Genomic DNA, 27,909 nt, shown 5'->3' on the forward strand with positions numbered 1-27,909 from the left:
ATATCAAGGACGGGTTGGGGGGAGTCATGTTGGCAATACTATTTTGGTTTCAGCTTTTGTTCCATTTACAGTTTTGTTTGAAATAACGTAACAAGAGAAGAAATGTGAAATATAGAAAACAAGTGAAAACTTAAAATAGCCAAAACTATATTTAGTTACAAAAGAGACTGCAATGAAAAAACTCATGCTTTCCTGTGTACAATGTCTTTTATGTGTGTGTGTGTGTGTGTGTATACATACATCCCCACATATGTACATACAGACATATGTCTGTATATATTCCATTCTTTCACTGGTTTCAGTCATTGGACTGCAGCCAAGCTGGGAGTTTAGTTGATTATATAGATCCATGTACTGATTTTAGTTTGGTGCTTACTTTTATTGATCTCTATTTATTGAACCATTAAACTATGGGATAAAAACGATCATAATATGAACATCACCATCATAGAAGCAGTGTTCTTTGTTTCCAATGTTCCATGGAAACAGGTCTGGACATTTGGAAAGAGGAGAGAGTTAGTGACAGGAGAGGCATCCAGCTGTAGAAAAATCTGCCTGAATACACTCTGTATCTTATGCAAATATGGAAAACTGGGAGTTAAAACAATGAGGATGACGACAGAGCTACATATGCACATTTGGCCTATACAGGCACACACATATACATAGTCTCACACACAGATTACCAGCAATACGCATACAATAATTAGCTTTCTCTCTCTCTCTCTCCACATACACAAACCCACACAGACATGTATATATATACATATACATCAGATATGTGTATCCACACACACAAACTAATTATCAGCCATTTTACAGTTGCCCAGTCTCTGCTTATATGTTCAAAGGAAGGGCAAGATAGGCATTTAAATAACTCTGCTATACTGTGTGTGTGTGGGTGTGTGTGTGTGTGTGGGTGTGCACGTGCATATGTATCATTGTAAGTGTATGTGCATAAAGGCATGTAGGTAAACATAGCTGTCTACACGTTTTTATGTATAGACATAAATGTATGCTATAGTTTTGTTGCTCTTACTATTTCAGGCTATCTCTGATGAAGCCATTACAACCACAACAATCCCATATTTATTTCTGTATAATATCTTTGGGCCTACATTAGCCTAAGTACCCTTCCTTTTTTTATATATATACAATAGCAAATGTTACCTCAAGTTTCCTATTTCTAGGGGGTTGAATGACAACAAAAATTTCTGCATTCTGAGTTGCCAAGTCAACTTTGTTTTTCATTCATTAAAGGTTGATAAGAAAAATGTACCAATAGAGGGCACTGCATTGGCAGAACTCTAAGATCATCAGACCAGATATGCCTTGTGTATTTGTTTTGAGTTTTTGTGAACAGAAATGAAATCCCACTGTAGCCCATTTGGGAGTGCTTAGCGGGGTCCACTTTGTTGCAAGTATTTGTGCCAGGTTCCTGATTTGAGGATGCTCTTCCTACTTCCACCAACCTTGGAGACTCTGTAAAGGGTCATGAACGCTACCTTCTCACCTGACTAAAAGATGATGGAAAAAAAAAAAAAGCTCCATTGTTAACTCCATTAAAGTGTGTACTTTTGTTGTTTATCCTTAAATCATCCTTGATCAAACAAACTGATAATTAAACATGTTCCAACCATGACCATCCTGCCATTTTGTATACCTGGGATATTTACCAGTTTTTGGTGTGAGGTCAGTTCTGATAGATGAGTAAATGTAACCACTGAAAGGAGATTTACTCCTCATAATCTATTCCTCAACATCTAGTTGCACTACCACAGCACTGACTTTCAATAATGGCATACAGTCACACACTTTTAGCAATGGTTGATTAAATTGAACTTAATATTTTTCAGTATTTCACTGAAACTTTATTTCCTCAACTCCTGTTGCATGAAAGACAAAGCTGATCTCAACAGGATTTCAACTCAAAATGGAAAAAGGACATAACTCAATGCTAAACACCACAAGGTATTCAGTCCAATGCTCTGGAGTTCCAGCCTCCTCATTACCTTTCAAATACTTGTTACATACCAATAATGTACACTTCCACCTTTCACAATATTTAGGTGGAGGAGGAAACAGAAGGGGAGGATGGGGGGTTTGTAGTGGTGGTGGTACAGAAAGTGTATGTGTGTGTCCATACAAATTTTAAAAATGTGTAGTACATTTGGTGGTTGTTCATGGAAGCATTGGCTTGTTGTAGTTCTGCTAAATGATGTTGATTGTTAACCAATTCTAAAGGCAAGTTATTTGATATCACCATATGACTAGTTAGTTCTTCAAACAAATATGGTAGTCAAATAAACTATAAAAAAAAAAATGTCAGCTCATGGTGACAGGTGAACAATACTCAGAACAAATGAAGGACACCTGACTTAGATGCAGTTTACATCAACGACGTTCAGCTGAAATCAGTGAACATGTTCACCTATTTGGACTCTTTAATCATGTAAATGTAACATGTAAAACCAAGATGACTAAGTAAATTGCAACAGTAACAATAATAAATAGCAAAGATGAATAAAATGTGAAACAACAAAAAACATTGCAATGAATCAGAAGGTAAAAGTAATACAATTTATGGTAACAACAATTGCATTATGTGGATGCGAGATCTGGAGATACTCAAGATACATTGAGATGAAATTGTCAGCATCTGGAATGAGATAGTATTTGAAGGATTCTTGGTAGTATATGGAAAGACTCCTGGACAAACCAGTCAATCTTGGAACAACTTAATAAATTTGTTGAGAAGAGAGAAAGACTTAAAAAAACCCCCAAAAAAACCCCAGCAAGATGGAGAAAAATGTAGTGGTTTGGTGTCATCAGTAGAATGCCCGAGTGACTTACAAATACAATAATGTTTGGAAGATAGAAGTAAAAAGAGAAGGCGAAGAACAAAGAAAGACAGGCTTCATGATACTGAGGCATGAATTGGCATGAGAAAATTGGAATACATAAAGAATGCCCAAGACTAAAATGGGTGCAAAATATAGGTAAAATAAATTCAAGAACTGCAATGACAGAAATGCTATGGGAATGACTTGTCACACACACACATACACATGGAGAAGAGAGAGAAGGAAAACCAGAAAAAGCAAGGAGAGTAAAAATGCTTTCATATGCAAAGCATCGGGTAACGTCTATGACTAACAAATTGTCTTTCTATGGTGTTGACACATATATTTTTTATTTTAATTCCATTCACCCACCATCATCACCACCCCACGTTCTTAACTGGTACTTTAACTTATCACTTTAGAAGGATGAGAGTAGGCCACGCTGACTTTGTGAGAATTTTGACTCAGGATATAAAAGGCTGCAACTAAATACCCAGGGTATTTTGTCCACCCCTAACGATTCTGCTTATTTACTGCATATCACCACGATTACACACTTCATAAGAAATTCAAAGGTCCAACACTGTTGCTGTTGCTGATCCCAGAAAATAGTTAAGTTTAGCAGGTTCAAACCATACGTAAGACTCGGTGCATCCAAAACTCTCAATCACACAGAAGCAAATAAATGAACAAAAACAAAACCACACTACCTGAAGATGACAACATAATTTACCAGTCAGACTGCAGCATTCATTTGAAGAAAGGCATCATAGCTAACGAACAATTACCCTTCTCCTCACAATAGAGACACTTGCCCCATAAAGAAAAAAGGCAAGGAAAGAAGATACTGTTCCTGTGGGGCATAGATCAGCAACATTGTTATATGCTACATCCCATATGAAGGAGTTGTTTATTTCTGGGATAAGGTCATTAATGGCTGGTAGTTAATTGGTTCATTTCATAGGGATGGTTCTCTTTCCCCTCCCTCCCTCACACAAAGTGTTTACATTAAAAATAAAGAGTTGAGAAAAACATCCTTATTAAGTAGGTGTGGTCAACGCACACAAACACATGATACTGATGTAGGCACAAGCAAATAGATGTAGACAAAACACACATATACACGCATACACACAGAGAAGTAATCATCACTACCAAGACCTCAAATTACAAACCAGTGGTTCATTTAATGATGATGTTACTTGAGAGAGAGGGGGGGAGTGAGAAAGAGAGAGAGAATATTAAGAAGACAATAAATGACACACAATTGAGGACACATATATTGGAAACTTATCCAATTATCCAACTGCCACTATGAAACAAATGTTAAAACAAAGCTGAATGGTATATGATGTATATATATATATATATATATATATATATATATATATATATATATATATATATATATATATATATATATATATAAGCACACAATATATGAAACAATGATACAGAAGTAATAATAGACTGAGGCTGAGATGGTTCCAGAGTGTAATGGTGTCAAACTTATTGAGTAATACATTCTAAATAAGTGTGGGCTTAGTGAATAATTGTAGCAATGTCATTATGATAGCTTTTCATACAGTTGTTTAGAACTAACTGCAGTCACTGCTCATTCCTCTCTCTATAGACACAGTTACAGCAGTGTGCTTAAGAAGGCCAATTTGCAACTATGTGGTTTTTGAAGCTAATCCAATTGCTGGTTAATTTGGGTAAGTACTTTTTAATATAGCCTCAACAGGGTGGAAGTCATTTGGAAAGGTGATTTTTTATTCTTTGCAGCTGGATTTGCTGCTTGGTTTAATATTAATTATCCCCATGGCTGCATTGCAAGTATTCAAGCCAGATTTCTAATCTGAAGATATCTTCCTCTTTTCCTTTCACTTCACCAGTCTTGAGCACACTGGGGAAAAATCATGGACATTGCTTTTCCTCCTCTGATGAACCCTTAAATAACTTGCAAACACATATAATGTCCAACTCGTGCTAGCATGGAAAAACATGTTTAACAAATGGTATGTGTGTGTGTGTCTCTCTTTCTCTCTACACATACACACATGTGGAGCTCTCAACCATTGTAAAGTGATTCATGTTGGAAAAGGCTACTCCAATGTAAAATCTACAGCTTGCTGGTCTCATTGCAGCAGTCTTAATCCTCTGAGCCACTGTGGTCACACCTCCAAGCCTAAAGAGTGGGACTGGGTTGTCCACTTTAAAAGTACTAAGTGCAGGCCGGAAGAAAAGCATCAAGGATTGATTCACAATGGGCACTTGAGGGCGTGCCACTCTTCCTCTTGACTTTTGGACATGAAGAGACTGCCTCCACTGATGAGGCAAAGCTTTTATTAAGCAGAGCCAGAAATCCGGATCTGGAATTATCCAGTTATTTTTGCTAGTTTATTTTGTTTCTTTAGTAGTTAAGCTGCTATTTTCAGCATGGCGGTGTCTCTTAGATACCCTAAATTATAATTTAAATAATTATTACCTTCGATGGTTTTTATTTCCATGCTGGCCACTTGATAGAATCGATATTTTAACTATTGATCTTATCCTCATTTATATATAATTATATATATATATATATATATATATATATACACACATAGAGGTGAAAAACTTAGACTCGGAATAAAACAACTGATACAGTAAAAACCCATGTAATTTATGCACTTTTTTTACGGAAAAATAAAAATAAACTTTAGCGAGTGTGTAAATTACACAAGTAAATTGTTTCCAGAATATTTTTTTGTTGATAAAAGCTATACAAAATGTAAACATTCATACCAGAAGTTGACTCATTTAATGTCAGAATAGGTTTTTATAGAAAAAATAATGACTTTTAGTTATACTGGATGGTACAATGCTTACTTTTTTAGTATAAATTTACTAAAACCATTAAATGGTTAACTACTTTTTGAAGTCTGATCTTCATGTTGGTAAACATGGTCCAGACCATATTTTACATTGCTTGGAGTTTCTAACTATTGCAATGGAGCACTATTGACATACATAGTGGTATGGACATTTCTGACTGAAAAAAATGTAATGCTATGGATAATCTTGATTGTATGTTTTTATTTTTGTCTGTTTATTACTAGGCACAGTTTTAAGTTTGTTGTACTGTTTACACCAATTTCGAACATTGGCTTCATTAACATTAAAATGCCTTACAGCAGCTCTATTGCCACGTTCAAATGCATATTCTACAGAATTTCTTCTTTGCAGTAAACAATTCATAACTTCTCCCCATACTGACAATTATGGTGATGACAAATTTCAAAGTTTGCTTGACATATGATAAGTGTGAAAGGGATTAAAATTTCGATAGTCTGTATCAAAGGTTCCGACAAGAATAGGCAGAAAAGAATTCAGTTTACATAATCAGTTTGATCGGTCACCTTCCTCTGTCGATTGAGTAAAGTGTCATTCAAGCTGATGTTTATTGATAATTAAACTTAATTTGCAACACCTGTGAGTATTTATCAGTTTTGTTTTTGTTGGTAATTCTTAACAACTTTTCCTGTGATCATGATTTGAGAAGACATTCAGCCGTATGCTAAAGATTGGACATAATCTCTTGTGGGCAAGAAATGTTAAATAAAGTTTACGATAAACAACACAAACATTTTGTAATTTAATAGCTTATCTAATGATAAGTAAGTGAAATTATGCTAAATACAACTAAATCGGAAACTTTTTCCCCCTGGCTATTTCTGAAAACTTTGGGTGCAAATTTTACATGAGTAGAAGCTTTTTTTAAACTAATTTTAACCTGAAAATCACTTGTGTAAATTACACAGGTGTGCAAATTACATGGGTTTTTATGGTACCTGGTACAGCTGACACTTTAACCCTTTAGCATTCAGATTACTCTGTCGATGAATAAGTTTTGTAATCTATGGAAAGATTAATTATGAATTCAGCTGTCAATATTTTGGTGCATACATGACACACTCTGAAGTTTGTCACTGTTATTATGTTGTTTTATAAACACTTAATATGGTAGTTATGATGAACTAAGCACGTGAAAATCAAACTGATGCCTTTGTTTTATGTATTTATTTGGACAACATTATATATTTTGACAATTATATAATGTTATCCAAAAAATTAAAGAAGGTTCAGAAAATTCACTAAACATTGCACAAAGTAATTTCTTTTTACACATATTAAACCATATTCATACCATCAACCTAAGCCATAACTGGCTCTTTATGCATGTGTAAACCAGTGCATAGGTGTAATTGTAACAAAAAGACAGAAATGGAGAGAGGCCTTTCTTTCAGTTAGTTTGATAATATAAAAATAGCATGTACTTACAGTGGTACTAGTTGGACTGAAGCCATTTAATGCCGCAGTCTGAGGAGACTTGGAGAAGATCTGTCTTCGTTCAGGTGAGTCACTGTAGAATGCTCTATCCTGAGCGTCAGGCTTGGCATAATGGACAAAATACTGGCAAATGTGGGTGTAAGTATCCCCATCTTTTGAGGGGTCATTGCCATAGACCTCCAAGCCGTACTCTCCAGGTTCAGGCAGTTTGGCATTGACAGCAACGTTGTTTGCCTCATCTTTGTCACATACAAACTCCTCAAGGTCATCGGGACCTTTCCCCTGCTTGCGTAGTTTGCAAAGAATGTGGGCAGGGCGAGTCTTCTTGAAGTTGAGCTTCACATTACCATCAGTGGTGGTGACGACAGGGTCTTCATGTGATGGAATAAGCCCAAGCTGGTCGACTGGAACACTGGGACCCCAGTTGCTGTCTGAGCAAGGTGGCATCGGGGCAGCGTCATCTGAGCATTTATCAGCAATAACCTAGGAAGAAAAGTCAAAGTCAGTATTATCTTCTTAGAGTGAGATTGAAGAATTACATATATACAATAAAGGTAGGTAAGATTAGAAAAGAAAGGGTAAATCTATGTCATATGAGAAGAAGCAAGCTTACAGCATGGACTGTCCCCAGAGGTATCATGGAACTGATTTTGTTGTAATTAGTTATATTGATTACATAATTAGTTGAGAAGATTTGATATCTATACTTCAAACCAAACTTTTCACCAAACTCTAGTTTTCACAAGTGAATAATTCTTTCATTGTTCAAATTTGCTCTGGCACCAGATTGGTAGAACAAGAGAGATTTTGAAGAATTATCAAGAAACATTTAACAAAGAAGCTTTCCATTGCAATGTCTCCCTGAATATTTGAAATTCACTTTTAATAAGAATATTACTGTTGTCAATAAACATTAAGCTTCACTGACTGAGCCAAGCAGAGACAGGATCAATAATGTACTTTATTTCCAACCACTGTCAACAATTATTTCCAACTATTAACAACAGCCAAGAGTTGATGCTGTTGCATATGAAGAGATTTTGAACAAATGGTATGAGTGCCTGGAACTCAAACATATACAGAAAAAAAAAGGCTTCAACTTGTAGAAATTGAAACAAGGGAAAAACATCTCACACACATGAGAGAGAGAGAGAGAGAGAGAGAGAGAGAGAGAGAGAGAGAGAGAGAGAGAGAGAGAGAGAGAGGGAGAGAGAGAGATAGAGAGAGAGGGAGAGAGAGGGAGAGAGAGAGAGATAGAGAGAGAGAGAGGGAGAGAGAGAGAGAGATAGAGAGAGAGGGAGAGAGAGGGAGAGAGAGAGAGATAGAGAGATACCAACCTTATACTCTGCTGATGCAGTGTAGACATTTTTCACACCAATATCACCAGTGAGAAGTTGAGCGAAAATAGTCAGGTAATAGGAGCCTTGTTTCGGTGCCCGGAAAATGAGAATAACCTGATTGTCATGGGTGAGTTGCAGGACAAAGTCCTTCATTTTGCGGCCTTTAAAGACTTCTTCTTTGGTGTCAGCATCAATTACTTTGTAACTGAAGGTAGTTGGTTTGATGAAGCCAACAGCCAGAGACAGGCGGCCTCCAGTCGTTTCAACCACACCCTTTTGGTGAGACTGGAAAAACATGCCACACTTGAAGAAGTAGGATTTGACCAATGGCAGTTCTTGAAACTCTCCCAGGCTCAGTGGGTGGGTAAGAAGTTGCCATTCAGGCCTGTGGGCCCAGTGACTGTAGATCAGTTGTTCAGGATCAGTCAAGAAGTAGAAATCATCGTATTCATACACCTAGTAATAATAATAATAATAATAATAAAAAATTCAAATTAGGGCAGGTAATAATAATAAAGTATATTATATATAAATAATAAGAAATAATAATAATAATAATAATAATAATGATGGAAAATTTCAAATTTTGGCACAAGGCCAGCAACTTTATGGGGAGAGAGTTCATCAATTTTATTGACCGCCTGTATTACCTAAGACTGTAAAAACCAGTAAGAAATGCTGCTGAGCATATTGTCCAATGCATTAATGATTCTGCCTCAATGTACAGACCCAGCTCAGCTTTTGATTAAAAACATTCCAACCGTGACCATCCCATCTCTTTAGGACGCTGTATGAATACATCCTATATTTCTAATTTCAGATGGCAAGGTGTGATTTTAGGGAGATTTAGCTGCTATTTGTAGCACATTGAGTGACTGTGCATAGGTTCCATAGCAGTTGTTGCAAGGGAGGTAATTCCCAGGTTACATATTGACAAAACGCATAAACAATGCAGTTAAGAAGTTTGTTTCGAAACAACGTCGTTTCAGATTCGAACCTGTTGCACAGTGGCTTGTGAAAGTGTATTTTACTGTAGCATCAGGTTGACAAAAAATATCTCCTGAGTAGAAATTGGTAGGCAAGAAACTGTACGGAAATCATACAGGTGTGTGTGTGTGTGAGGTTTAGTTGATCAAGTTGACCCCAGTATTTATTTTTTGAAGCTTGGTATTTATACTATGCAATCTCTTCCCCCATTAAGTTACAGGAAAGAAAGAGACCAACACACACACATATATCTAGACACTAGCTTAAAAACCGCCCTATTGGCTCTTTCTGTTGATTGTTTTCAACCATCACCAGTACAACCACCATCGCCAGCACAACTGCCATACACACACCATTCAGACTTCTGACGCCACCACCATCACCACTGTCTTTCACATTCCTTACTATCACTGTCATGCTTGACCACCTCAGCTACCACCACCACCATCATCATCACCGTCACCTCCGCCTCTATCACAACTACAGCTCATACTATCACTATCACCCCATTACCATCTCAACCATCAATCTACTACCGCCTTCACCGTCTCTATGGCTACTATTACTCTCACCCCAGCAAGAGGAGTAGAAGAAGTGTCATTGAATAGTGAGAGAGGGGGGGACAAAGTGTGACACACTGACACACTGAAATTCGTTTTGGCATTTATTATTATAAATGACAGGCTTCTGTACAGTTTCTGTCAACCAGACACACACAAGGTATTGGTTGGCCTTGGGTTATAGTAGAAAACACTCGTCTAAAACACCAGGCAGACAGTGAAAGTGAAATTGAAACCCTGTGGTTTGAAATGAAAGCTCTCAACCACATGGCTATGCCTGCACCTATATTTGTTTATAATTTGTAATATGAAATAAATGTACTGAACTGTTAAAATACAAAATGTTGGCCATATATTTGAACTCAATGTCTTTGGATTGGTAGCCCAACAACACTGTATCTAGCCCAGATAATCTACATGTTAATAATAAACAAATTTTATTGATGACTAACCAAGTTTTCTGGTTCATCTTTATCAGAGACTAAATAACGAGTGGCCCAGTGAGAATCAACAAGATACCAGTTGTTGTCAATGTAGACTGCATTCCAACTGTGATTGTATTCAGTTCCCTTAAAAACATCTCCTGGACGGTAGTCTAGACCTTTGGCCAGTCCAGTGATCACGACAGAGTACAATCCAGAGTAGCTGAAATTGAGAGAGAGGAAGAACATCAGTGCGTGTCAGGTGAAACACATTATATATCATCATCATCATCGTTCTTTTTAAGGGTTTCAGTCATTGGATTATGGCTATATTGATGCATCGCTAGCAACGGGTTTAAGCAATTATATTGAACACAGTACTTAGTGAATAGCCAAGTTCACCTATTGATTAACGTCCCTTTGAGGGAACTAATTGTCTTTAAAAAGTAAATACAAGGAACTATATCAACAGTACACATGCATGTATAAATGATGGGTTTCTTGAGAAACAAACTTCTTATTCAACACAGCCCTGCTTGCATATATATGTATGTCTGTGTATACACAATACACACACGTACTAACACAATTATACACTGGTTGTTTACTTATGACAAAGGAAGGCCATCACCTTTGACTCAGCAGAACATTGAGAATGTGTGTGTGTGTGTGTGTGTGTGTGTGTGACTCCTATTTTAACCCTTTAGCATTCAAAGAGGCTATATTCAGCCCAATTATTTCATCTGTTTTACATTCAAACTGGCCAGATCTGGCTTCTCACACCTGCCCTACAATGTCATTCTAATCATAAACAATCCCATCATTGAAATCACAAAGCTACAAGATAATGCATGATTAATTTTGATCAATGTGAAAAAAATAAGTATTACAGTTGACCGATTAAACTGAAGGCTAAAGGTTTAATGTTAAACCACATCAGAAAACAATGGACATCACTTACCCGCACATGGTCTCGAAAATGCGAGCATATGTCCCCTTTTTGTCTTTAAATGCTTCCAAAGTTTCTTCAGGACGACCTTTACCTTTTTCATAAGAAGCAAACTTGATGGTATACATATTCCTGGCCGTCATCCATCGGAAGATCACTCTGGATGAAGTATAAAAAAAAAATATTATCAACATTGTTGTTAGTATTAATTGTGTGATGAGTAGAAAAAAATGTAAGAGAGTATGGCAGATATCAAGCTTGCAACTGTAGTGGGAAGGAGGGGGTGCAGTGTGGTCACATGGTAGTTCAGCAATGATGGAAAGAAAGGGTGAATATGGTGGGGGTCAGTAATTGTTAATAAGAGTGACTACTTGGTAGATAACAGGGTGGGAGGGTATTTTATGTTTAAGGATAGCAAACATTATAGTACCACCAACATCACATTTATAAGGAAGTGTTGGTGGGAAGGGGTGAGACAGAAGCGGAGATATTCCAGAGCAATAGGGTTCAATAGATGAAAAAAGTGCCCCTGCTGGTGCCACTTAAAAGCACCTGTGCCTGTACAATGTGAAAGTGCCTGTGCTGGTGCCACGCGAAAGTGCCCATGCCGATGCCATGTGAAAGTGTTTGTGCCAGTGACATGTAAGAGTGCTCATGCTGGTGCCATGTGAAAGCACCTAAACTGGTGCCATGTTAAAAGCACCCAGTACACCCTGTAAAGTGGTTGGCATTAGGAAGGGCATCCAGCCATAAAAACCATGTGAAAACAGACAAATGGAGCCTGGCCAGACTGCTGTCCAGCTCCAGTCAAACTGTCCAACCCATGCCAGCATGGTAAGCGGACATTAAATGATGATGTATGAAGGTCTAGGTTGTTGTGTATTTGTTCAGTAATTAGTCAGAGACACTGATTTGTCTTTTGTTTTAATTTCTGACTTGTACAAGAGTATATTCCAATACAGAGCCATCATAAAGTATAGAGCTCAGTGCACATATCACATGTACTAAAGCCTAGCAGATGGAAACCATGTAGCAGTGTATTACACACATCACATGTAGTGTACTCCAACACAATCTCCCTGTAGTCTTAAACACTGCTTCTCAGGTCCACTACACAACCATCATATACCACAGTGTTCATGTTCAATGCATATCAGTCACGTAGGGCAGTCTGTATAACAGATAGTTACTAAGTAGTGCAAACCAGTACAGTCAACATATAATACAGTCCTGCACAGACATCAGATACCAACCTTGCTTTCTCTAGCTCAGTGTTGAAGCCAGGCTTGACAATTAATTCATGCAGGAGTTCATCAAATGTATTGAAGTCCTTTTGGGCGACCTGAAGTTAGAGTGGGAAAATAAACATAGTTATAGTAATTGATATCAGGAGAGATCTATAGAAAAGAATACAGATTTACTTGAAGCAGGTTTATACACATAGAGACACAGATACATGCACACAGATACACACAAATAGACACAGATATATGCACAGGTCTAAACAAACACACACAAATAGACAAACAATATTGAAATATGCAACTCACCGCGATGGCATGGCGATCAAGAAACTGGAAGTCATTAGGGTCCCTGTAGATGTAAAACTTACGGAACCTGGACCTGGTAGGAGGAGCTTTCAAAGGTGCATGTAGAACGTTCTTTTGTTCCATTGTTGGGTAGAGAACAGCAGCCGAAAGAGGGGACAATGGCTGTTGATAGAGCAGCTACCGATTTGAGGAGGAGGTTGTCTCACTTAACTGGAAATATAAACAATAATAATAATGATAACAAGAACAATAACTATGAAATTATCATCAACAATAATAATTGTTTCTAGTTTAAGCACAACATCAACAATTTTGAAACGAGAGGGTAAGTTAATTATTACATTGACCCAATTTCATCACTGGTATGACATTTTATCAAGCTTTTAAGGAATGATAAGCCAAATCAATCTTGGCAGGATTTGAACTCACAAAGAAACACTGCAAGACATTTTGCTGGGCACTTAAATGATTTTGTCAATCTATATTAATATTTCTGATTTATGCTTGAAGCCAACAGTTTTAAGGAGAAGTAGGTGAGTCGAGACTATTCAGTACTTCACTGGTACTTAATTCATCAACCCCAGGGAGATGAAAGGTAAAGATGACCTTGGCAGAATTCGAACTCACAATGCAAAGAGCCAAAAGAAACACTGCAAGAATAATTGTTTCTAGAAATTTTGATGGAGGGATTAATCAATTAAATCAATCCCAGTGCAAAGCTGGTAGTTTATTTTATCAACCCCAAAAAGGGAGAGAGGCAGAATTGACACTGGGAGGATTTGAACACAGAACAGAGTTGGTAGAAAAACTGTAAAGTAATTGATCCAGCATTAATGATTTTCCCAATCTAATAATAATGTATATTGTGTTTTCATAATGAAGTGCCAAATACCTACAAACCTTTAACTAATAATAAGGGTTTAAACTGGTGCTTTATTATACCAAACCTGAAAGTATGAAAGATGAAGTTGCCCTTAATGAGATTTGAACTTGGAAGGTAAAGAGCCAAAACAAATGCTGCAAAGGCATTTTTTCTGACACCCCAGTCATCCTACCTGTTCACCTTTTCTGATATTTTAGAAAATAGTTTTCAGAATAAGTGGAATTGTTTGTAAAAAACAAGCAACCACAGTTTCTGGTTGCCCAGTTTTAGTTAAAAGGGAACACATAAACAGCAGGAGATGTTTTGTGCAGTGGAAACCGAATCCATATTACTGAATTTCTAAAGGTGAAAAACAGGTGTGTGTGTGTGTGGGTGGAATGAAAGCATACACAAAGGACTTTGAAAAGTAATTCCCCAATCTACTCTGAGAGACACTGGTTAACAGTGATGAAAAAAAAATAAAGGCTGATCAACTGAACGTTATTCATAAGAATCAACAAATTATCTTTTGGTACGTACACGAATCTCAACAGATGATAGCTTTAGAATGAATTGAGAAATCATTTGAGTATAAGGATTTGCAAAGAGGTCAAGTGAATATGATAAAAAACAATGTCCAACCCATACCAGTAGAGAAGAAATGAACAAAAAAATGATGATGTTGTTACTGCTCCTACAAGAATAATTTTATCTGAAATCAAGCAGAAGTGATTAGCTCCATGGGAGTGTAAGAATAAATAGTTGTCATATTCATACCTTTCCCAAAGGATTAATGGTGCAAATGGGAGCAAAACTTTAAATGTGCCTAACTACCCAGAGTAAAATACCAAAATACAGAATGGAATTAAATCAGAATATCTGGAGTTGGTTAGTGAGGGCGAGTGTTAGAGATAGACACAGTTAGATTATACACACTTACATAAATATACATTCAATAGTAGTTAGGCAGAGGAGAGGTAGTGTTACAGCTATGTTGTTTGGTACATACATACATACAGGTAGACTGTTTAAACATTAACTAGAACAAAAACAGTTGAAAACAACATCAAAAATTTAGTTAACCGACTTTTTTTTTTATTTCCTCTCTTGGGCGGGGCTGAAGTCTTACTGCTCCCCATTCCTACCTTCTGTTACTGATATCTCCACCCACTTAGGATATATATATCACATACAGACACACAAACTCCCTATAATAATATTGGCTTTAAATTTTGGCACAAGGCCTAAAATTCCGGGGAGGGTAAGTCGACTACATGGTATTTATTTTATCAATCCCAAGAGGATGAAAGGCAATGTCGACCTCAGCAGAATTTGAACTCAGAACGTTCAGACGGACGACGTACTAACGGTTCTGCCAGCTCGCTATTATAATATCGAAATGATATTGTATTTTGAGGTGACGTAAATAATGGTAAATGATTTCTAATTGGAATCAAAACATACGCCTGGCCCGCAGCTCGCTGTTTCTGCTCCTCAACAACACTTATTTGCACTGTCTTCTTAACTGAAGACGGGACCTTTGGTTTAGCTTGCGTAACACTGCCAACAAGATTGTCTATGTTCAACTAGAGTGAAACCACGTGGTGGTAATAACAGTTTATTCCTTTCTTCTTTTATTTCTGGAATATGCATTATGAATTGCACTGCACCTGACAAATGTCACCTGTCTAGACTAACCATCATAAATAGATTTATGACAATAGTGTTGTTATTTTTTCTCTTACAAAGGCATTGAAGATATGTTATGGGAGAGACGGCGAGAGTTGTGTGGCGTCCATGCTAAAGCATGAATAAAACCTTAAAAGATTACCAAAGTTGGCAATATGTGTATTTACTTCGGGTGGAAAGATGTTAAAACCGAAGTTGATTGCTAAAGGAATGATTGCGGTAGCTTAAATACTGAATGAATGTCTAGTTGTTGCTGAGGTTAGCTTTGATCAAGCAGGCTTACGATCAAAGCTCTCTAGTTTAACGCTGTTTTCCTTTGTTTAGACAATGTACCCAAGCCTACATTGTCTAAAAAGAAGGAAGATGCAATCCGAGGAAGATGCAATCTGAGGAAGATATGGATGTTATTTTTAGCAGGTCGTTAGATCTGCGCGACACTCCCCTCATTGGCTCGTAAAATATATAGTGTTATTTATTTACAATGCTACAACTGCTTAAAAATATATATAAATCTAAAAAGACAGCTCAAATAGATGTAATGAAATATTAAAATATAGTTCAATGTGTGTTTAAAAAAGAGTAAACGATGTAATTGGTGTGCGGGAAGCCCCGAAGCAAAGTTTAACTGAATAACGTGTTTAAGGAGGAGGTTCGTACAGACGAATACATCTCGATGCTTCGAGGACCGGGGATAAATGATTAAAGGAAACAACAATGCTGTTTTAACAATATTAATAAGTTTTTGTTAAAAAGGGAAATATAAGACAGAGTAGGTGCTGGATTAACGAGACACAGCCTGAATAAAATGCCTTACAGTATGTTGTGGTTTCCCCTCTTGATTCCGGGTTCAAATAACGACGGATTCAACGTTGCCTTTCACCCACATCAAGGGATAAAATAAGTTTCAGTAATATACTAGATGTATTTCAGTTGACAATCCAGATGAACAAATCAGTATAACAGATTAAAATATATTCTATGGTGAAAGTGAACATAGAAGATTTACGAAACGCTTCTGGCGAAAAAATAGTTCAAGTTTAGGTTTCAGGGGAGATAACTGAGGAGAATTTGAGCATTGCTATCTCAGTTATGTCCCTTTATTGATTAGTTGTTATGTCAGCATTGAAGCAGGAAATTTGTATGAAAATCTTCCTAAATAAAAATCGATATTAATCTTTATCCCTGTTCTCGGCAGTGAAGCAGCCCTAGAATTAGACATAACCTACATAAACTACAACACAGGGTCTCAGATTTACAAGGGTCACGAAATAATTGATAGGCATATGTTCTCAGTTTTTGTGCGACCTGGTGTATTCTTTCAAAGACAGGGCCTCCGACCATTTGCACAGAATAGAGCCTTACTATGTCTACATGCGGCATTAGAGTGATAATTAAGAATATAAGGCATGAAGGTCACAAACCTACATTTTACGGCTGTCAGAAATGTAAGCACTCTCCTCCTCACACTACACACAATCATGAGTGGACAAAACGAACAATGTGGCACTTGACACGTTTGACAGGCGTTACTTAAATTTTAAATAACAGTTTGACTTATCTTCCCTTTTTTTCCTTGTTTCAGTCATTAGACTACGGCCATGCTGGAGCACCGCCTTGAATTTTTAGTCGAATGAATAGACCCCCCCCCGTGCTTTCTTTTTAAGCGTGATACTTATTCTATCGGTAACTTTTGCCAAACCGTTAATGTTACGGGGATGTAAGCAAACCAACACCAGTTGTCAAGCGGTGGTGGGGTTAAACACAAACATCTATCCGACAGGCTTCCTACAGTTTCCGCCTACCAAAACCACTCACAAGGCTTTGGTCGGCCCGAGGTTATAGCAGATGACCCTTGCCGAATGTGTTACGGATTGGGACTGAGCCTGGGACCATGTGGTTGGGAAGCAAACTTCTTACCACAACCATGCCTGCTCCCCCCCACTTATTTTATACAGACACCCACCGAATCTAATGAAAACATACCCACTCTGAGTTCCATACGAACTGCAATGAAAATCCATAAGAATTGGATCATATCTATAACTGTACTGATTATGGTATTGTAATTATAAAAATATTTGACTATTTTCAATGTTGTTTTATGACACTTGTTCACTCATCTCTCTACCCCGCCTCCTCCCTCTTACACCCCGCCCCCATCTTGTTATATCCATGTCATTAAAACTGACAGATGTAATAATAACATATGTTTTCTTTTTCTTCATTGAAGTGAAAGGTCAGCAATTTTGAAGGGAGTGGGTTAATCGTTACCTTAGCAAGTACTTTGTTTAATCGACCTTAAAAGAATAAAAAGCGAAGATGACCAAGGCAGAATTTGAACTCAGAACGTAAAGGGCTGCTCAACAGCGCAAATAAGTTTTTGACGCTCTGGCGATTCACACGCTTCACCAAATAATAATTTTCTTATATATAGTTTTTTACTGATTTTTCTTCATAATCTAAATTTTATTTCTAACATTGCAGTAAAAAAGAGAGGATAAGTGATAGTTTATGAGCATTAATTATAATGTCAAGAAAAAAAGGCTTTGCTGAATTCAATTTTGACTAAATTATGTCTAGAGCAACCTTTACAATAAAGAGCTGTTATTTTGTGTGGTTAGATAAAGGATTACACTAGACAATGACTTTGCGCTTATAATATACATGCACACACACACGTATCATACATACGCATTTACTGACATACATCTGAACTTAGATATACGCACGCGCTTTTTATATACTCATGACATGTCACACACGCATAGTGCACTCCCAGGAATGAGAGAGAGAGAGAGAGAGAGAGAGAGAGAGAGAGAGAGAGAGAGAGAGAGAGAGTGTGTGTGTGTGTGTAACGTATTTGTCAGGGAAAGGGGTTCTATTATCTGTATTGCTTCACCAAGCTGAAGAAACAGGTTATGTCAATAGTCGGTGGATCAGTCACACACACAATGGAAGACATTGACAAACAGCTTACAGAAGCATCCTTCCAAACAAACACAGACAATGCTATATAGAAACGCACTTACACATCCACACATAGAAAGACAAATTACAAACGTCGACAAAATCTGACACACACTCCACACTCACACACAGATTTCTTAGAGCAGACACATGTACAACTACGTGATAAGCATAGAGTCATACCTAATTTACACACCTACACTCTCCAACCGATAAGTCAAAGCGTCCAGTTCCCGCCTTAACTTACAACAAACTTTCCTCATTTAAAAAGAAAATTTTTTTCTCAGTTTATATAAATGGAAATTTCATTGTGGATAGAGATACTACATGAAAGAGAAGAAAAAATTAGGATATCAACCGTAGACAGAACCGTTACTTTCATATCGTTCTTTTTCACAATACAGAGTACTTTAAGTCAGCTAAAAAGTTGGAGCTCCTCATGTTCGCCTTCGTTCAACTGTAACACATCTAAGATAGGCGAATTCAGGCGATTGATATTGTATCTTCCTAGTGTAGTCCTCAGTATGTTTCTCTCTCTCTCTCTCTCTCTCTCTCTCTCCCTCTCTCTCTCTCACACACACACACATATCATGTTGGAACTCAGTGTATCCTGTAAAGAACGTTTCGGAAAAAAATTAATAAGAGGAAGTGCTAAATATCAGGAACTAGTGAAAAAGAGCCAAGACAAAAGCTGGAAGACGCACAGTCAGACCATAGAAGTGGTTTTGCAGAAGTTTTAACCTAAAGCCGATTGGGCATACCAGGGTGGTAACGAAGGGTATGATTCAATCCACGAGTGGAGCTGCAAGGTGGTTTTCGATTGAGGGCTGATTTCTAGAGGGTCACTGCTGAAACCTAAGTCAGGGCCCAAAACATCGGGAAGGAAGGGCTCATCAACCCTGACTGTGTCGTTTGGATGAGGGTGTCTAATGTTGAACGACCCAAAATACCCAAGGAAGTGGGGGTGGGGGGCATCGACCTTGGCTGTGTGGCTTGGACGAGGGTGCTTGGTGTTGACAGACCCAAAATACCCGATAACCCCAAGTCTCATCACTGATGTTGCATCCAAGCTTATCCAGGAGATGTAGCTCGCACCTTCTTTTCAGTCATTCAACTGCGTTCGTGCTGGGACATCGCTTCAGGATTTTAGTTGGTGATAACAACCCCAGCACTTATTTCACTCTGCTCCCTTACGTTATCGATTGCCATCGAAAGATTGAGTTACCTTCTGATGCAAAAGAACGCAACTTAACACATCGTTATACGCAAATACAAATTTGTTATATTTCACCGACAGAAGGCGCGCGGCTTAGTGGTTAGGGGCATTCGGCTCGCTCCCTGGCAACACGTTGTATCCTTGAGCAAGACACTTTATTTCACGTTGCTCCAGTCCACTCTGCTGGCAAAAATGAGTTGTATCTGTATTTCAAAGGGCCATCATTGTCATATTCTGTGTCCCGCTGAATCTCCCCGAGAACTACGTTAAGGGTATGCGTATCTGTGGAGTGCTCAGCCACTTGCACGTTAATTTCACGAGGAAGCTGTTCCGTTGATCGGATCAACTGGAACCCTCGTCGTCGTGACCGACGGAGTGCCAGCTATATTTCACTGATTAGTCTAAATCAATCGTCTAAACATTTCAGCTCAACACAGCAATTAGTTCGTTAGAATGGGGCGTGGCAGCACAAAGAAAGAGGTGAATTTCTGTCGAGTTGAGATCAAGATCCGGTTGGTTTCTCGTCTCAACTGACGCCCACTCATTTCCGAGCCTCTATGCAAATACCCGAACAGCTAAAAATAGCAGCTAAATCTACCGCCAATCACATAGTCCACAATAAACGAAAAGACTAGATGGTAATAATTCGAACGCTTATGACCTGGGGCTACAAAATCTAGCCAGACAGCTAGAGTCCAAGGAAAAATAAAAGGGCATGAACGAAACATTATAGCTCCGATTTATCTTTCTCATAAACCACAGGTCAAAGAGAAAATCGCTAATTGATTTACTGATGAGATGTGTCTCATTAAGTAATTGACTAATTATTTATGAAATATTTGATCGACAATATTTTGTTATTAGTTGTTGGTGCTTTAGAATCGCTTGTGTTACTTTTTCGAATAAATAAAAAATAAAATAACGTTTGTGACGCCGTCAAGGAGACCGCTTTGTACAGCAAAAACTGAAACGAGAACAGCTTTAAATAGCAAAAGCTGGACCGTGTAGAAAAGACATTGCAAGTGTGAGGTGTCAATCGTATTTGTAAGAGGAGAGGAGAAAACAACCAGAATTAATATCTCCAGATCGAACAGCGTAAAGTAGCTGACATTCCGACTTACGTACACCTGAGATTGATAAACAGACTATAGAATTAAGTTAATTTTAAAGGAAAAATAAACCACAAACGGAGAGTTACGACAATAAAAAGAAATAGTAGAAAGTGAGGGGGAGAAAGAGAAAGAATCTAGCGCTGTGGTAGTAGTAGAAGGAACAGTAGTGGTGGTGGGAGTGTGGTCGAAGTGACCTGAATACTTTTGACATACTGGTTAGGTGACTTTTATGGCCCGAGAACCTGCCTGAGGTGTTTTTCAGTAGAAAACAGCGACAGACTAATAAAGAGTGGTGGTGGTGGTGGTGGCGGGGTGTAGGTACAGACATAAAGTACCCCCCCGCCTACTACCACCCACTCACACTAAAGAGACCGTCACACACACACACATTCCAACTCCTTACAAACTGACGTAATCTTACACTCTGTAAGACACAACAGTGTGTGCGTGTGTTTGTGTGTGTGTGTGTGTGTGTGCATGCGCACGTGCAAAAGCACTCCAACCTTGACCGTTCCCTCCTTTTAGAGGTTATCTAGAACTACAATATTCTGTCTTTATTTTGAGACTAATTCAAGACTTGGAGGCAGTGAGCAGACAGAGCTGCTTGCAATGCCAAGCAAAACGCTTAGCAGCATTTTGTCTATCTTTATGTTCTGAGTTCAAATTCTGCTGAGGTCGACTTTGCCTTTTCATCCTTTCGAGGTTGATAAAATAAGTACAAGTTGAACACTGGTGTTGATGAAATCGATTAGCCCCCCCCCCCCCAACAAAATTTCAGGACTTGTGCCTATAATAGAAAGGGTTTTACAACGAGCTGTATAATTTAGTGGAATTTGGCTGCTATTTCTATATTAGTAAGCAACCACATACAAGCTCCCTAGTTGGCCTACAACATGGTGTAGCATATGACTACAGACATGGTTGTAGAAAGTTCAGGGATTCTATTTATACAACAAAGCTAAATCTATTTATTCAAAACAACTTTTACTTTACTTGGTCAGGAGATTATCCAAGGACAAGTATTTAGTGATACAATATTGTTAATAATAGCTGTTTCTAATTTAGGCACAAGGCCAGCAATTCTGAAGGACAAGTTGAGACCACCAACACCAGTGAAGGAAGGAAGTGAGAAAGTTACCTTTAGACTAAGGATCTGATCAGAATTCTTGCAACAATAGAACGGGGTGAGCTGAAGGCACCCAAAGCCAGATATTGGTATTAAACTAGGCAATGTCTCTCCGATGGGATTCTACACAGTTTCATCTATCAAATTTCATCTGCAAAGTGTTAGGTGACACTTTCCCAAGGTGCAACACAATGGGGTTGAACTCAAAACCATGTCATTGCAATTGAATCTCCAAACTATACAACTATGTCTGCATTTAGAGTTTATCATATACAAATACAACTAAATACCAATCCTCAAATTCATAGTCATCCAAATGTCCTTTATCACCTTATATACATTTCTGTTTTTTTGACATTGCATTTTGTGAACAACAGCATTGTTACAAGTTTTCATGTACCAATCAGTGCTTTGTGGCATTTATGATGGTGAGAGTGACAAGTGAGAGTGTATGAGTAAGTAGAGCAGAACAAATACCACAAGGTAACTTTGTTTAAAGTTCCAATATATCAGTACTTTCATTGCTGTATGTATGTATGTCTGTGCGTATATATATATATATATATATATATGACATATCCATACATATACATGCATACACACACACTCTCTCTATCTCTCTTACACACACACAAATGTGTTTCCTTACTGTTTCTGTCTCCCAAATTATTCCACCAATAAGGGCAACATAGGTAGAGGCATGTACCCAAATCTTTAACTAAAAATGCAGGGTACAAGACAGGTGAAGCTGATGCTCCACATGCCTTTCCCACAGTTCCCAGGGATATGAGGACCATGGCCAGAGACATGAGCATCTAATTTGACAGCTTGCTGTGGCCCGCAATAACACGTGACTGGGTGGAGTTTGCATAGACTTCCAGATGGTTCTCACCTCCCTAATGACCATGGAGCTAGCTCAGAGCTGCATCCCACCGAGGGAGCAAAGAAGAGGTCAATTTGACTGGAGGTGTTGTTTAGCCACAGGAAATCTTGATCTAGATAGGCCCTATGAAAGATTGAAAGATAGCAGCTGTTTTGTCTAGCCTTATCCTGTAGCTCCTATAAGGAAACACATTCGGGTCACGATCATCTCAGGATACGTAAGGCAGCGTTATCTGAATCACATTTCCTTTTTTTTTTTTTAAAGATGGTGTGATTTGATGGAAACTGTGGCTGCTATTTTTAGCAGGTCAAACGACTACATTGAGGAACTCTCTATAACAGTAAATAAATAAAGTAGCGTTGATTTGCCGTACAAGCAGCTTGTGGCAAAGGCATGAACGTTACACAACCATTCCAACACGTAGGGAAAAATCCAAGTTCATGTGCTTACGTAAAGAACAAGGCTCCACACTGCCTCCTGCCTCTTATCTAAAACAGACATAATTACCAGAAGTTGAGAGAGAGAGAGAGAGAGAGAGCAAGCGAGAGAGAGGGGAGATGAGGGAGTAGTGAAATGGAAATAGGAGGTGTTGGGAGGAATGTCAGTCAGTGAGTCAAAAAGTTAAAGAAGCCATGTACGGTAAACAGCAGCAGAACTGGTAAATATATATATATATATATATATATATATGTGTAAGAGGAGAGGAATAAGATTGTCACTGACACTTTCTCTTCCCTCTCCCACCACCACCACCAAACATACACTAAAGTGAAGTTTATTTTTATCTCTGTGCAGTCTATCTTTCGCTCATGTTCTTTCTTCTTTCGGTAAATACTTATCGCATTTCTAAACAAATACCAACGAGAGAACCGCTACATATTCGTTAGACATGCAAAAAATAGCAGTCAGTCTCCCTCAAATTACATCCTATTATCTCAGAGAAAGAAAACGAAGGGTACATTGAATAATGTAGTCCCAGATACACTAGCCAGTGAGGAAGTTTCTACGTGGGTGTCCGACATAGACATAGCAGCTAACTGTCCCACAAATCAATTCTTAATGTTTTAACTACAGAAAACATTTGATGATGTAGTCTTGTATAAATCTAATATGATGGGACGGTGACAGACGGAATGTCTTTGATTACATGCCTGCTTAACAGGGGTTGACCTAGGGCTAAAACATCACAGTCTAAATATAGTTTCAGAATGATTATTAAGGACACTGTCAAGTCAAGGATTTCTTGAAACACCATTGTCACTATTATCATCATCATGACCATCGTCGTCGTCATCATTGTCATCATCATCATCCGTTGCTTTTATAGCTTTCTTTGTATTCTGGTTTGAAGCCATCTGCTGGGTTTAGCACTAGAGCCAGCTACCACTAGACTCTACCACACATTCAGAGTTAGGCTCCCTACTCACTGGTAGCTAACTTCAGTTTTCAAACCAGGTGGTTAATTGTTTCCCTTTTTGTTGCTTTCTACTTCTTACAATTGTTACACACATTAAGGGACCCACAGCATGTCTAAATCCTTGCACAACCCCTAAAACTACATGTCCAACTGACCGAAAGCTCGAGTGATACCAGCAGTACATTGCGACGTTCACCCATATACAATGCCTTTTTTTTTTTTTTGAAACCACCATCCTTCCCAGCTGACTCATACAATCACAGCTGCCAGATAAATTTGCCCCCTAGATACAAATTCTATGCTGGATTGCCCAACACACACACACACACACACAAAGCTATTTTGCAAATAGTATTAAACCCCACATGAAAGCAGAGACCTGGCAGAATCGTTAGCTGTATGTTGTCTGCCTTTACGTTCTGAGTTCAAATTCCGCTGAGGTCAACTTTGCCTTTCATCCTTTTGGGGTCAATAAATTAAGTACCAGTTGCATACTGGGGTCAATCTAATCGACCCCCCCCTTCCCTAAAATTTCGGGCCTTGTGCCTAGAGTAGAAAATCGCTAGCACATTGGGCAAAATGCTTAATGGCATTTTGTCCAACTTCACATTCTGAGTTCAAGTTCAGCTGAGATCAACTTTGCCTTTCATCCTGGGGTCAATACAATAAGTACATTGAGTGACTCCAGTTAAGTACTGGGGTCAATGTAATTGACTTACCCCACTCCTCTGGAATTGCTGGTCTCGTGTCAAAATTTGAAATCATTGTTATACCCCCACACCATACACCTCACATTCCTGCAACCCACCCTTATACTCTTATCATATCCATACTATTACTATATCTATTACCATCCACCAACATTGCATGGACATTCTATCTTAATCTGTTTGATTGGAAAACACATTAATGCCTCACAATGAACCAAGGACATGTTTATTGAAGCAGCCTAATCTCCTTTAAATTCCGTATTATTTAGACCATATACTTTAATCCCTAAATCTTAAGACAGCATATCCTTTAAAGAAGATTCGATGATGACCACGGTAACAGGAATATAGATTGAACAAGTAATTCTTTGATTAGAACCATCACAGCCACAACCGTTTTCAAGCAACAGGATACAGTATTGCTTGATATGCTAGGAATAGCAGGCAAATCTCTCATTTGATCTTGAAAGGAGAAGGATACATTGGACAATGTAGTCTTGAATATTAAATAAGAAAATGGGATGGTTATGGCTGGAATGCTTTGATCATAATATTAGATTTACAAGCCCTAAAATTCACTCCATAATTGCCCACAGGCATATGGTGTAGTGGTTAAGAGCGCAGGCAACTAACCTCAAGATTCTGAGTTCGATTCCAGGCAGTGACCTGAATAATAATAAAAATACCTTAGGAATGAGAACCCAGGTTCGAAATTTCCCCAAGACACCTGATGAATATCACCTGAGGGTATATCAGCCGAAATGTGTGTTAGCAACAAACAAGATGAGGACAAATATCCGTCAAATGTAAATAATGTACATAATTCCTCATCTCTTAAATATAGAACTGTACAAGCAAGGATGTTTAGGAGAAACCTATGAAAATGCTTTGGACAGGAAAAAGGCTAAGGTGTTGTGGGATTGAACCTGAAACCGTGTAATTGTAAAGTAAGCTTCTTATTAACCAGTTAGACAATCAGGTCAGACACTTCCGTTATATTTAGTAATGTACAAAACAAACTAGCAAGTAGTAAAACCATACAAATTGCTTTAAAAAGAGTCTTTCTGTACCTCACATGACCAAGTTCAATTCACACTGGTATCAACTTCTATCTTTCATCTTCCCAGGATGAATTAAACAAGTACCTGTAATATACTGATGTTACCATGTGATTGTTTGCTCTGCCTTAAATCACTTTCTACAAGCAGTAATTTACAATGAATCTGTGATCTCATCACTTATTGTCTTCTATTTCTCCATAATTGACCTAAAATTAACCTTATTTTGCTATGTCTGACCTCTCATCATCCTATCTCCCTATGTTTTACTCCAACGGCAAACATACAAGCTCAAGGGTAATCCTTATGAGACCCCTAAATATCATCTCTTACATTCTAATTGGAAAACACTGCTCTACTGCCTTACATAAGCATACAATCGATAACGTAGCCCTATGCAACCCTAAAAGATAAAAGGGTCAGGGTTGAAATGTTTTTGATCATTTATCAGCTCAGTCCCACTTAACACAGGGTTAAACAATAATAAACTATCTTGCACCAAGTCAACAGAAAAGTCCTTATAAAGGGACAGATGGGACAGCCTGTCTATTGTGGTGTTGGTTGTGGCATTGGTAGTGTCAGACAACAGAGCTCAAACAAAAGAAAAATAGATGATGGGAACTATTGTTCTTTATTTGGTTGCTATTGATAGATCAATATCTGGTAGTCTGCTTTTCAGTAGAGCTGGTGGACGGCATGGTGGCGATAGTGGTATTCATAGTGAAGCTGTACTTTACATCATCATAACAGTGATGTTGGTTGTGGTGGTGGTGGTGGTGGTGGTGGTGGTGAAAGTGGAACTGGTTATGGCTGTGGTATTGCTTGCTGTTCTGATCAGGATTATGAAGATGATAGTAGCTATGTGGCTATGGTGTTGACTGCAATAGTTATGGCTGTAATAAGTGATGGAAGTGGTTCAGCAGTGGTATCGCTGTGGTGTTTATTGGTTGGGATATTAGTAGTGATGTACTTCGCACAGTGATGATGATGATGACGACGACGACAACGGTGCTAGCAACACTAGTTTGTGTGGTGGGAGTGGCTGTTAGTAGCAGTTGTAGTGTTGGCAAGAGGTTAAAAAATATTGTTTATGCTGATTGTAGTTAGTAGAGGTGGTGGCATTGAGTGTGGTGGTGTTGCTGTTGGTGGCGGATACTACTGTTAGTGGAACAATTATAAGAAGTAGTGTTATAGTTAGTAGTGATGATGGTGATGATGATGATGATGACAATACGGAGTTGATGCTTATATTATAATAATGATTATAGTTTGGGTGGTAGTGGTAGGAGTAGTAGTGGTGGGAGGTGTATGACAGTAACAGTGGAGTCAACGATCAACAGAGAAATCAACCAATATAGCGTGTCTGAACATTTATTTATTTCAATTTATTTAGCATTGCAGAGAAACAGAGAGTTGGGGTAAAGGTGATGATGGTGTGTGTGTGTGTGTGTGTGTGGTGAGAAGCAGATGGTACTGACATGTTACTGCGCAGCTAACGTAACTAATGCGCCACACATAATGCACCTTGTCAGAACCGTCACTTCTCCACACACACACACAGCTACAATGTCTCACCCACCTCTAAAGTACCAACAATATCTCGGCTCCATTGTTCCCATCTTCCTTACATAAATAGGACACTGAATCTCAACATGAGCCAATGAGGGAGACTGAACAGGGATTGTTTGACTTGCTAAAAATAACAGCCAAATCCCCTCATGTTACATTCTACCACCTTTACGAAAAGGAAGACACATTGGATAATGTAGTCTTAGATACATTTTGGATCCCTCACCCCAAAAAAATCAAAACAGACAGAATGGTCATGGTTGGAATTCTTCTGATCATAGGTATGCTCCATCAGGGCTGATCCAGGACCAGGCTAA

General features: G+C 38.3%; 1 protein-coding gene across 6 annotated transcripts in view; it reads right to left on the bottom strand.

The window, feature by feature from the left end:
* LOC106868335 (uncharacterized) overlaps positions 1 to 27,909 on the bottom strand; it is a 181,312-nt gene that overhangs the window by 20,731 nt on the left and 132,672 nt on the right. For 5 of the 6 annotated variants that reach the window (XM_089363163.1, XM_089363164.1, XM_052972618.2 and 2 more), the window contains 6 exons: positions 12,984 to 13,193; positions 12,687 to 12,775; positions 11,446 to 11,592; positions 10,515 to 10,707; positions 8,513 to 8,971; positions 7,167 to 7,658 (listed from right to left, as the gene is read on the bottom strand). In XM_089363163.1, the coding sequence (XP_089219289.1) occupies positions 7,167 to 7,658; positions 8,513 to 8,971; positions 10,515 to 10,707; positions 11,446 to 11,592; positions 12,687 to 12,775; positions 12,984 to 13,106 (1,503 nt within the window). In that variant the 5' untranslated portion in view covers positions 13,107 to 13,193. Of the gene's footprint in view, positions 1 to 7,166; positions 7,659 to 8,512; positions 8,972 to 10,514; positions 10,708 to 11,445; positions 11,593 to 12,686; positions 12,776 to 12,983; positions 13,194 to 16,348; positions 16,991 to 27,909 lie in introns of those variants that run through there. The other variant, XM_014913542.3, reaches the window with a different exon arrangement.

Source organism: Octopus bimaculoides, chromosome 14 (genome assembly GCF_046866305.1).
Source record: "Octopus bimaculoides isolate indiv1 chromosome 14, ASM4686630v1, whole genome shotgun sequence".
Lineage (NCBI taxonomy): Eukaryota > Metazoa > Mollusca > Cephalopoda > Octopoda > Octopodidae > Octopus > Octopus bimaculoides.